Source organism: Centroberyx affinis, unplaced genomic scaffold, assembly GCF_046629955.1.
Source record: "Centroberyx affinis isolate AG114_WGS23_722 - 3 ecotype Tasmania unplaced genomic scaffold, CSIRO-AGI_Caff_v1 ptg001259l_1, whole genome shotgun sequence".
NCBI classification, from domain to species: Eukaryota; Metazoa; Chordata; class Actinopteri; order Beryciformes; family Berycidae; genus Centroberyx; species Centroberyx affinis.
The window spans coordinates 190,893-202,500 of record NW_027279770.1 but is presented as its reverse complement, the minus strand read 5'-3'; the positions used below and the strand labels follow the sequence as shown (position 1 = coordinate 202,500).

At 39.2% G+C, this 11,608-nt stretch overlaps 1 pseudogene and 2 gene segments (V, D, J or C); all 3 read left to right on the top strand.

The window, feature by feature from the left end:
* Positions 1-11,608, top strand: part of LOC139648814 (Ig kappa chain V-III region MOPC 63-like) — a 73,998-nt gene that overhangs the window by 42,214 nt on the left and 20,176 nt on the right. Inside the window, 1 exon segment of the V gene segment in view lies at positions 9,718-9,752. Coding sequence covers positions 9,718-9,752 — 35 coding nt within the window.
* LOC139648819 (immunoglobulin lambda constant 1-like) lies at positions 858-2,576 on the top strand (annotated as a pseudogene).
* Positions 4,127-5,844, top strand: LOC139648818 (immunoglobulin lambda constant 6-like). The segment is given in 2 exon segments: positions 4,127-4,373; positions 5,329-5,844. Coding segments are annotated over 2 exon segments (450 nt in total).

Genomic DNA, 11,608 nt, shown 5'->3' with positions numbered 1-11,608 from the left:
GACGACTCTGACAGTAATAAACTGCTGCATCTTCAGCCTGAGCTCCACTGATGGTCAAAGTGAAGTCAGTCTTGGTTCCACTGCCACTAAACCGAGCTGGTGTTCCTGATTGACGTTGATTCACATATCTTATTAGGAGCTTAGGAGTTTCTCCAGATTTCTGTTGATACCAGAACATACCCTCATCTCCATCAGAGTATGTGTAAACAGCTGGGTTGGTTTTACAGGTCAGAGTGACAGTGGATCCTGGAGTAAATGTCACTACTGGAGGCTGAGTCACAGTCACCTGACTGCTGGATCCTGCAGACAAAAACACAACATTCATTTATCAGCAGAAATAAATGACAGAAAAGGCAGCACACTGTGTTTGATATTTTGCTGAGTAAATGAACCTGTAAAACAGCAGCAGGCCAGCGTCCAGATGAGGATGGTGATGAGAGTCATGGTGGTTGTGGTTTCTGCTGTGTTGAGTGACAGATCTGAGTCCTGCAGTGTTGAACTCACAGGACTATAAACCTTCTCAGTTCACTGGAGGATCAGCTGATAATGCAAAGCCTCCTCTCTATGGAAATGATCTCTCTGCTCTCAACACACTGAAGGCAATGTGGGACACAAAATCAGGAGCAAATACTGCTTGGATTTACAGGATCTCTACTCTTATTGGAATACAAAAATACATTTGTCAGACATACTTGGAAATTATGATTTACCACAAGTGGTTTGCACTGTGGTTTGTATGGTAAACCTTTTTAATTTCTGCCTTGATTGATTTACAGGGTTTATATAGATACATTATATCTCTTAAAACTGATTATTATGGTCTTGCAATTGATGAATACTATGAAAGATAGTTTACACATGTTGTTACAATTGATGTAAAAATATGATGAAAAAATAGATTTGTTATGAGGGAGAAAAGCTCTTGTTTCTCTGTCATTTTAGATTTTTTACAAAATGAAAGAAAAATTTAGCAAATTACCTTTTTTCAACAAACAGCTTCAAACAACATCAAAGACTTTTCTGGATCTCACCAATTTAGCAGAACCTTTATGGCAAGTTTTATATTGGAAATATGCTTGTTTCAAGTGCAGGAGGTTTTTGTACGGCCTCTTAATGAGTTTGTATCACTGTGGTGGACTTTTGGTGGAGGCACCAAACTCATCGTTGACTGTAAGTACCAGAGATTTCTACTTTATATGACACATATATCAGTAAAATTACATTTTGGAGAAGAAATCGAATGATCAAAATTTACTGCTTGCTCTTTGTTCATATTATTTGCTATTTTTCAGTTGAGGGTTGAACACAGGTGAACAGACATTTTGATGAGATCAATGTCTCTTCAATATTGTAGATAATTAAAGTTAGACATCTGCTATGGAAACATCTATTTTCTAATACATTTTATTTTCAAGGAGTATTTATTTCATGAACATTGCCAACCAAGTAAAACAAGTACAATTCTTACCAGTTGAATTATGATTTCACAAGTTCACTTTTATTTTTAAAGTTTCACAAAAATGGTTGTAATTAATATTTTCTGTGGATGCCTTTAAAATACATTTATCATTTTATACTTAAACTCAGTATAGCTTGTAACATTTCTTCATGGTTCATTAGTTGGTGAAAAGGAAGTGAAAGAGACAGAGAAGAAGCTGTTTTAACTGTTGAAACCAACAAACCATTTACATTTTTGAAACAAGACAGTAAATTGCAGGAAAGAGTTATGGATTGTCAAATATTATCAATCAGATCGGTAGATGTCATTATTGATCATCATTAACTAAACCTTTCAATTACATTTACATTTTAGTCATTTAACTCATTGTCTAACTCTGAGTGACTTATGAGTGTAACAGCAGAACAAGCTTCATTGTTTAAATTTTCAAAATTATAAGAAACTCTGCCATTTCTTTCCACCATGTCCTCCCTCCTCTCTCTGTGACATTGTGACATCCCCCCCCCCCTCCTCTCCTCTCCTCTCCTCTCTTCTCCTCTCCTCTCCTCTCCTCTCCTCTCCTCTCTCTGTCTCCCCTCTCCTCTCCTCTCCTCTCCTCTCTCTGTCTCTCCTCCAGTGGGTGTGGCGCGGCCCACCCTGACCCTCCTCCCCCCCTCCAGAGTGGAGCTGCAGCAGGACGGTGCCACACTGGTGTGTCTGGCCAACGGGGCTTCCCCTCAGCCTGGAGGCTGGGCTGGAAGGTGGGGGGCAGCAGCAGCTCCTCAGGGGTGTCAGACAGCCTGGAGGTCCTGGGGAGGGACGGCCGCTACAGCTGGAGCAGCACCCTGACCCTCCCTGCAGACCAGTGGAGGAAGGCGGGCTCAGTGAGCTGTGAGGCCAGTCTGAATGGCCAGACGCCTGTCACTCAAACCCTGGACCCTGACCGCTGCTCAGAGTAGAGCTTCAGCAACGCTTCCTGTCTAGAAATGTTCTTCTGTGCTGAAGATGACTTGACTCAGCTTTTTCATGTGCTGTAACTTTCTGTAGCAGAGCTTCCTTACATTTTGCTTCAATTCATATTTTTTCTAACTGAACTGTATTCATAGAGTTTCATTCCAAAATAAAGTTTTATCTAAATTGTGGCAGAAAGGTTTTACCGTAATAAAAATAAAACTATTGATGATAACAAGTCCATGTCTGTGTTTTTGCTTATAATATATTTATTTTGAGAAATGCCCATTTGATCTTCCCAATATCATACCTACTCTTACCAACTCACTTGCAATATCCAAGTCAAAATAATAATTTAGTACAAGCTGATATAAGTTAACAATGTCTATAGGTGATGATAATACCACTGTTCAAATAACAGGCTGTGAATGATAATGAAAACTCTTTAAATTAGATGAAAGTTATTCGATTATGTTAGTGTTAAACTTTGTCATTTAGCATAATTCTCAATTTTCAAATTCATTATTGGATTATGTTCCCAACTTTCCCAACAATGTGTTCCATTTATATAATCTACTGTAAACTGTGCTAATTGTGCTGAACCATTCTGAATTATGAAATGTACCTACAGTATATATTTAGAGAATATAATGGTTGTGCTTGGTGAGGTTACTGGTCAGACTCAGCTCTGTGTTCAGTGGTCTGTGTCAGAGTCTCTTCCCCTTCAGCAGCTGCAGTCGGTTCCTGCTGTAACAGCTCAGTGTCTATGCAGCCTGACTGAGGGAGGTTTTTGTACCACTCAAAATCACTGTGTGTACAGATAGACACTGTTAATCTAGTGGAGACTCTGACAGTAATAAACTGCTGCATCTTCAGCCTGAGCTCCACTGATGGTCAAAGTGAAGTCAGTCCTGGTTCCACTGCCACTAAACCGATCTGGTGTTCCTGATTCAAGTTGATTCACATATTTTATTAGGAGCTTAGGAGTCTCTCCAGGTTTCTGTTGATACCAGAACATATAATTATTGCTATGAACAGCTGGGTTGGTTTTACAGGTCAGAGTGACAGTGGATCCTGGAGTAACTGTCACTACTGGAGGCTGAGTCACAGTCACCTGACTGCTGGATCCTGCAGACAAAAACACAACATTCATTTATCAGCAGAAATAAATGACAGAAAAGGCAGCACACTGTGTTTGATATTTTGCTGAGTAAATGAACCTGTAAAACAGCAGCAGGCCAGCGTCCAGATGAGGATGGTGATGAGAGTCATGGTGGTTGTGGTTTCTGCTGTGTTGAGTGACAGATCTGAGTCCTGCAGTGTTGAACTCACAGGACTATAAACCTTCTCAGTTCACTGGAGGATCAGCTGACAATGCAAAGCCTCCTCTCTATGGAAATGATCTCTCTGCTCTCAACACACTGAAGGCAATGTGGGACACAAAATCAGGAGCAAATACTTCTTGGACTTACAGGATCTCTACTCTTATTGGAATACAAAAATACATTTGTCAGGAATTCTTGGAAATTTAAAATGGTTTACACAGTGGTTTGTATGATGATCATTTTTAATCTCTGCCTTGATTGACTTAAAAGGTTTACATAGATACATTGTATCTCTTAAAACTGATTATTATGGTCTTGTAGTATGATTATTATGAAAGATATAGTTAATTTACACATTAAAATTCATGTAAAATATGATGAAAAAAATGTATTGTGATGCAGCATAACTTGTTTCTCTGTCATTTGAAATGTGTAAAAAATTTAAGCAAAATGAAATAAATCATCTTGTTTCATCAAACTTCATCACAACATCAAAGACTTTTCTGGATCTCACCAATTTAGCAGAACCTTTATGGCAAAGCAGAGTTTTATATTGGAAAGCTGCTTGTTTCAAGTGCAGGAGGTTTTTGTACGGCCTCTTAATGAGTTTGTATCACTGTGGTACACTTTTGGTGGAGGCACCAAACTCATCGTTGACTGTAAGTACCAGAGATTTCTACTTTATATGACACATAGTATTTCGATTTAAATCAAATTTTGGGGAAGAATTTGAATGATCAAATTTTCACTGTTTGCACTTTATTTCCTATTTATGGTTATAAGGCTGAACAATCAATTTGAAAAGAAATCTTGCTGAGATCAATGTCTACTCAATCCTCTAGATTGTTCAAGTTAGACATTTGCTATAAAAACATCCATTTTCTGAGCAATTGTATTTTTCATGGAGTTTTTATTAAATTTATTTATCTATTGAATTTGCCAACCAACTAAAATCCTTAACTGTTAAATTATGATTCATTTCATAAAATAATTATGAAGTTCATTTTTAATTTTTTTTTTAAAATCCACATGATGGCTACAATTAATATTTTCTGTGAATGCCTTTAAAATACATATATAATTTTATACTGAAATCCAAAATAGCCTGTAACATTTGTTCACGGTGCGTTAGTTTTACATCTGGTGAAAAGGAAGTGAAAGAGACAGAGAAAAAACGGCCTTAACTGTTAATCTATAAACTTTTATCTGTTACGTTTTTGGCACAAGACAATCATTGCAGGGATGAGAGTTATGGGCTGTCAGATATTATAAAGCAAATTGGTAGATGGAGATTATTAATTATCATTAACTAAACCTTTCAATTACATTTACATTTTGGTAATTTAACTGATTCTCCAATTCTTAGTGACCTACAATGAGTGTTACAGTAGAACAAGCTTCATCCTTTCAATTGTCAAAATTACAACTCTGGAATTTCTTGCCACCATGCCCTCCTCCCTCCCCTCTCTGTGACATTCCTCCCCCTCTCCTCTCCTCTCCTCTCCTCTCCTCCCCTCCCCTCTCCTCTCCTCTCCCCCCTCCTCTCCTCTCCTCTCCTCTCCTCTCCTCTCCTCTCCTCTCCTCTCCTCTCCTCTCTCTCTCTCTCCCCTCTAGTGGGTGTGACGCGGCCCACCCTGACCCTCCTCCCCCCCTCCAGAGTGGAGCTGCAGCAGGACGGTGCCACACTGGTGTGTCTGGCCAACGGGGGCTTCCCCTCAGCCTGGAGGCTGGGCTGGAAGGTGGGGGGCAGCAGCAGCTCCTCAGGGGTGTCAGACAGCCTGGAGGTCCTGGGGAGGGACGGCCGCTACAGCTGGAGCAGCACCCTGACCCTCCCTGCAGACCAGTGGAGGAAGGCGGGCTCAGTGAGCTGTGAGGCCAGTCTGAATGGCCAGACGCCTGTCACTCAAACCCTGGACCCTGACCGCTGCTCAGAGTAGAGCTTCAGCAACGCTTCCTGTCTAGAAATGTTCTTCTGTGCTGAAGATGACTTGACTCAGCTTTTTCATGTGCTGTAACTTTCTATAGCAGAGCTTCCTTACATTTTGTTTCAATTCATATTTTTTCTAACTGAACTGAATTTGAAGAGTTTCATTCCAAAATAAAGTTTTATCAAAATTGTTGCAGAAATGTATTACCGTAATAAAAATAAAACTATATATTATAACAAGTCCATGTTTGTGTTTTTGCTTATAATATATTTATTATGAGAAATGCCCACTTGATCTTCTCAATATCACACCTGCTCTTACCAACTCACTTCACTGCAATATCCACGTCGGGTTTCTACTTTGTTTAATAGCACAAGGGATGGTTACATCAGGTCATGTGTGTTGATAAAACTTTTTTCTATTGTGTGACATTTGCATAGAGAATAGTAAAGTGAGGGAACAATCATCTAGATTTTTGAAATATTGACTGAGGAATGTAAATGTTTTTTTTGTTTATAGAACCACAGAAGAAAGTTTCATTGCTTCAGGTTAATCTTCTATAAGATTTGTTGTGCTGCTAAAAACTGTTGACCATCTGTTTCTATATTCTAGGAGGGGTAAAACCTTACCAACCTACTCATTAAAAGTTGAGTTTCTCTGGGGATGTCAGTTTAAAACTGCCTGTTGAAAAGTGTCTTCCAGTATGTTTCAGTGTTATCTCGAGTCACTGTGGTTCTGCTTGATGACACTTGTGTTCCAGGGCCAGAGTGCTGTGTTCAGTGGACCAGTTATCCAGATCACAGTCTCTTCCCTAAGCCTCAGCACCTGCAGCAGGCTGTTTTCAATGCAGTCAAACTGAAGGAGGTTTTTGTACGGCTCAATATCACGGTGTGAAAACATAGTTACCATGGTCGCCAAAACAGATATAATCTCCAACATCTTCAGCTTGAAAACCACTGATGGTTAGAGTGTAGTGAGAACCAGATCTACTGCCACTGAATCTAGATGGAGTTCCTGAGAACCGAGATGATGCTTGGTATATAAGAAGTTTAGGAGCCTGTCCAGGTTTCTGAAGGTACCAACTGAGATCAGCACCAATATTTGAACTCCCTGTGGCGCTAATGGGCACAGTCCCTCCAAGACTAACAGACTTGGATTTGTCAGACTGAGTCAGAAAGTTGTTGGCAGAAGACTCTGAAATAAGAAGTGAAATATGAGTCAGTATGGAACAGCAGTGTAGATTATAATAGTGAGAAGAGAGACATAGAAAGCAGATTGGAAGTAAAAAACAAGTGGAGGGATAAGAATTGCACCACACATAAACATATCAGAACAATGTTAGATATTTGTTCAAAAATTCTCACCCTGACTCAGGAAACCCAACATGACAAGCAGAGCGATTGGAAACTTCATCCTGATGCAGTTTTAGGTGAGAGTGCATGAAAACAGTTCAGACTTGCTGTGAAATAAGCATTTAAACTCTGGGGAGCAGTGATGCATAAAAGTCATGCAAAATACATCGTAAGTAGGCAAACACACACCTGTTCCTGTGAAACAGAAAAGGGAGAGGTGAGGTGGAGTGAGATTTGTTGGACTGTTCAATAGCTCAATTAAAAACCTTTGGCTTTCTGGTCTACTTTTTCTCTGCTGTTTCTCTGTCATTGTAAACTAAGGGTCTGTCTGTCCTTTTTACTCCTTTTTTGTTCATATGGCTTTGTGACCATAAATTGATCCAGGGCGTCTCCAGCTGGCAATCCTCCAGGTTTGATGGAGGGACCAAACTCATCTTGAAAAGAAAGCCTGAATTAAAGGTCCCATATTGTGGAAAACGGGATTTCCCTTGTTCCTGTGTTCCAAGAGGGAAACTGATCTCTGTACAGCATCACCACACATTGTAACGTTCCTCTGAGCTCAACTCAAGGACGAATTCACAATGTTGTTGACTAGGGCTAGAATGATTTGTTTCTGTCTGTGGTCATTGTGTAGAGCAAGTCAGTAAAGAAAGACTTGGTTGTGTGAGGAAATATTTACAAAGCTGTCATTCCTGTAAATGTGACCCATTAGCCTACATAGATGTTTGTTCCTATGTTCCAAGAAGGCGATTGATAAGTCTTATAGGCATAGAGGGTCATTCCTATGCTGGACTGTGGTAAATCATAGGTATAGAGGTTCATTGGAGTACGATGAAAAAATATTTCTATATTTTATTACCATCATTACTTAGCTATTTTATCTTTCTTTCTCTGTTTTTTAATGTTTTTTTAATAGACATGATGGATTTCATGTGTTGGGAATATAATAATTTGTTTTAAAAAAAAATGTACGATGTTTACTGAATGATAAAGTAATCAGATTACATTCATTGCTATATTTGGTAAAAACACAAGCTATATTTCTCAGAATCTTGGAGGAAGGCAAAAGATGATTTTGATTTCAATACTACACAGAAAATAATAATTTAGTACAAGCTGATATAAATTAACAATGGCTATAGGTGATGATGATACCACTGTTTAAATAACAGGCTGTGAATGAGAATGAAAACTCTTTAAATTAGATGACAGTTATCAGATTATGTTAGTGTTAAACTTTGTCATTTAGCATAATTCTCAATTTTGAAATTCATTATTGGATTATGTTCCCAATTTTCCCAACAATGTGTTCCATTTATATAATCTACTGTAAACTGTGCTAAATGTGCTGAACCATTCTGAATTATGAAATGTACCTACAGTATATATTTAGATAATATAATGGTTGTGCTTGGTGAGGTTACTGGTCAGACTCAGCTCTGTGTTCAGTGGTCTGTGTCAGAGTCTCTTCCCCTTCAGCAGCTGCAGTCGGTTCCTGCTGTAACAGCTCAGTGTCTATGCAGTCTGACTGAGGGAGGTTTTTGTACGACTCAAAATCACTGTGTGAACACTGGGCCACTGTGGTAACTCTGACAGTAATAAACTGCTGCATCTTCAGCCTGAGCTCCACTGATGGTCAAAGTGAAGTCAGTCCTGGTTCCACTGCCACTAAACCGATCTGGTGTTCCTGATAGACGTTGATTCGCATATTTTATTAGGAGCTTATGAGTCTCTCCAGATTTCTGTTGATACCAGAAGATACCATCTTCTCCCCCAGAGTATCTGTAAACAGCTGGGTTGGTTTTACAGGTCAGAGTAGCAGTGGATCCTGGAGTAAATGTCACTACTGGAGGCTGAGTCACAGTCACCTGACTGCTGGATCCTGCAGACAAAAACACAACATTCATTTATCAGCAGAAATAAATGACAGAAAAGGCAGCACACTGTGTTTGATATTTTGCTGAGTAAATGAACCTGTAAAACAGCAGCAGGCCAGCGTCCAGATGAGGATGGTGATGAGAGTCATGGTGGTTGTGGTTTCTGCTGTGTTGAGTGACAGATCTGAGTCCTGCAGTGTTGAACTCACAGGACTATAAACCTTCTCAGTTCACTGGAGGATCAGCTGATAATGCAAAGCCTCCTCTCTATGGAAATGATCTCTCTGCTCTCAACACACTGAAGGCAATGTGGGACACAAAATCAGGAGCAAATACTGCTTGGATTTACAGGATCTCTACTCTTATTGGAATACAAAAATACATTTGTCAGACATACTTGGAAATTATGATTTACCACAAGTGGTTTGCACTGTGGTTTGTATGGTAAACCTTTTTAATTTCTGCCTTGATTGACTTCAAGGGTTTACATAGATACATGATATCTCTTAAAACTAATTATTATGATCTTGTAATAGATGATTTTTATGAAAGAAATAGTTAATTTACACATTAAATCCATGTAATATATGATGAAAAAATTGAATTGTTATGAGGAGAACATAACTTGTTTCTCTGTCATTGGAAATGTGTAAAAGAAAATTAAAGCAAAATGTAATAAATTAACTTTTTTCAACAAACAGTTTCAAACAACATCAAAGACTTTTCTGGATCTCACCAATTTAGCAGAACCTTTATGGCAAAGCAGAGTTTTATATCGGAAAGCTGCTTGTTTCAAGTGCAGGAGGTTTTTGTACGGCCTCTTAATGAGTTTGTATCACTGTGGAGGACTTTTGGTGGAGGCACCAAACTCATCGTTGACTGTAAGTACCAGAGATTTCTACTTTATATGACACAGTATATCTCTTTAAATCACATTTTTGGGAAGAAATCGAATGATCGAATTTTCACTGTTTGCACTTTGTTCATATTATTTGCCATTTATTGGTTAGTGCTGAACAATCAGTTTGAACAGAAATCTTGCTGAGATCAATGTTTATTCAATCCTTTAGAGTCTAGATTATTCAAGTTAGACATCTGCTTTAGAAAAATCTATTTTCTGGTCAATTGTATTTTTCATGGAGTGTTTATTTCATTAAATTTGCCAACCAACTAAAATCCTTCACTGTTAAATTATGATTTCACAAGTTCATTGTATTGTTTTTAATTCAGATGATGGCTACAATTAATATTTTCTGTGAATGCCTTTAAAATACATATATCATTTTATACTTAAATCCAAAATAGCCTGTAACATTTGTTCATGGTTCGTTAGTTTTACATCTGGCGAAAAGGAAGTGAAAGAGACAGAGAAAAAACGGTTTTAACTGTTAATCTATAAAGCTTTTATCTGTTACATTTTTGGCACAAGACAATCATTGCAGGGATGAGAGTTATGAGCTGTCAGATATTATAAAGCAAATTGGTAGATGTCATTATTAATCATCATTAACTAAACCTTTCAATTACATTTACATTTTAGTAATTTAACTGATTCTTTAATTCTGAGTGACTTACAATGACTGCATCAGTAGAAGGCTTCATTATTTTAATTGTCAAAATTATAAACAACTATGCCATTTCTTTCCACCATGCCCTCCCGCCACTCTCTGTGACATTCCTCCCCCCTCTCCTCTCCTCTCCTCTCCTCTCCTCTCCTCTCCTCTCCTCTCCTCTCCTCTCCTCTCCTCTCCTCTCCTCTCCTCTCCTCTCCTCTCCTCTCTCCCTCTCTCCTCCAGTGGGTGTGACGCGGCCCACCCTGACCCTCCTCCCCCCCTCCAGAGTGGAGCTGCAGCAGGACGGTGCCACACTGGTGTGTCTGGCCAACGGGGGCTTCCCCTCAGCCTGGAGGCTGGGCTGGAAGGTGGGGGGCAGCAGCAGCTCCTCAGGGGTGTCAGACAGCCTGGAGGTCCTGGGGAGGGACGGCCGCTACAGCTGGAGCAGCACCCTGACCCTCCCTGCAGACCAGTGGAGGAAGGCGGGCTCAGTGAGCTGTGAGGCCAGTCTGAATGGCCAGACGCCTGTCACTCAAACCCTGGACCCTGACCGCTGCTCAGAGTAGAGCTTCAGCAACGCTTCCTGTCTAGAAATGTTCTTCTGTGTTGAAGATGACTTGACTCAGCTTTTTCACGTGCTGTAACTTTCTATAGCAGAGCTTCCTTACATTTTGCTTCAATTCATAATTTTTCCAACTGAACTGTATTCATAGAGTTTCATTCCAAAATAAAGTTTTAGCAAAATTGTGGCAGAAATGTTTTTACCGTAATAAAAAATACAACTATATATTATAATAAGTCCATGTTTGTGTTTTTGCTTTATTTTATTTATTTGCTATATTTATTATGAGAAATGCCCACTAGATCTCCTCAATATCATATCTGCTCTTACCAACTCACAAACTGCAAAATCCAAGCCTGGTTTCTACTCTGTTTAATAGCACAAGGGATGGTTACATCAGGTCCTGTGTGTTGATAAAACATTTTACTATCTTGTGACATTTGCATAGAGAATAGTAAGGTGAGGGAACACTCATATAGATTTTTGAAATGTTGACTGACGAATATGAATGTTTTTTTGTTTATAGAACCATAGAAGAAAGTTTCATTGCTTCAGGTTAATCTTCTATAAGATTTGTTGTGCTGCTAAAAACTGTTGACCATCTGTTGCTCTATTCTAGGAG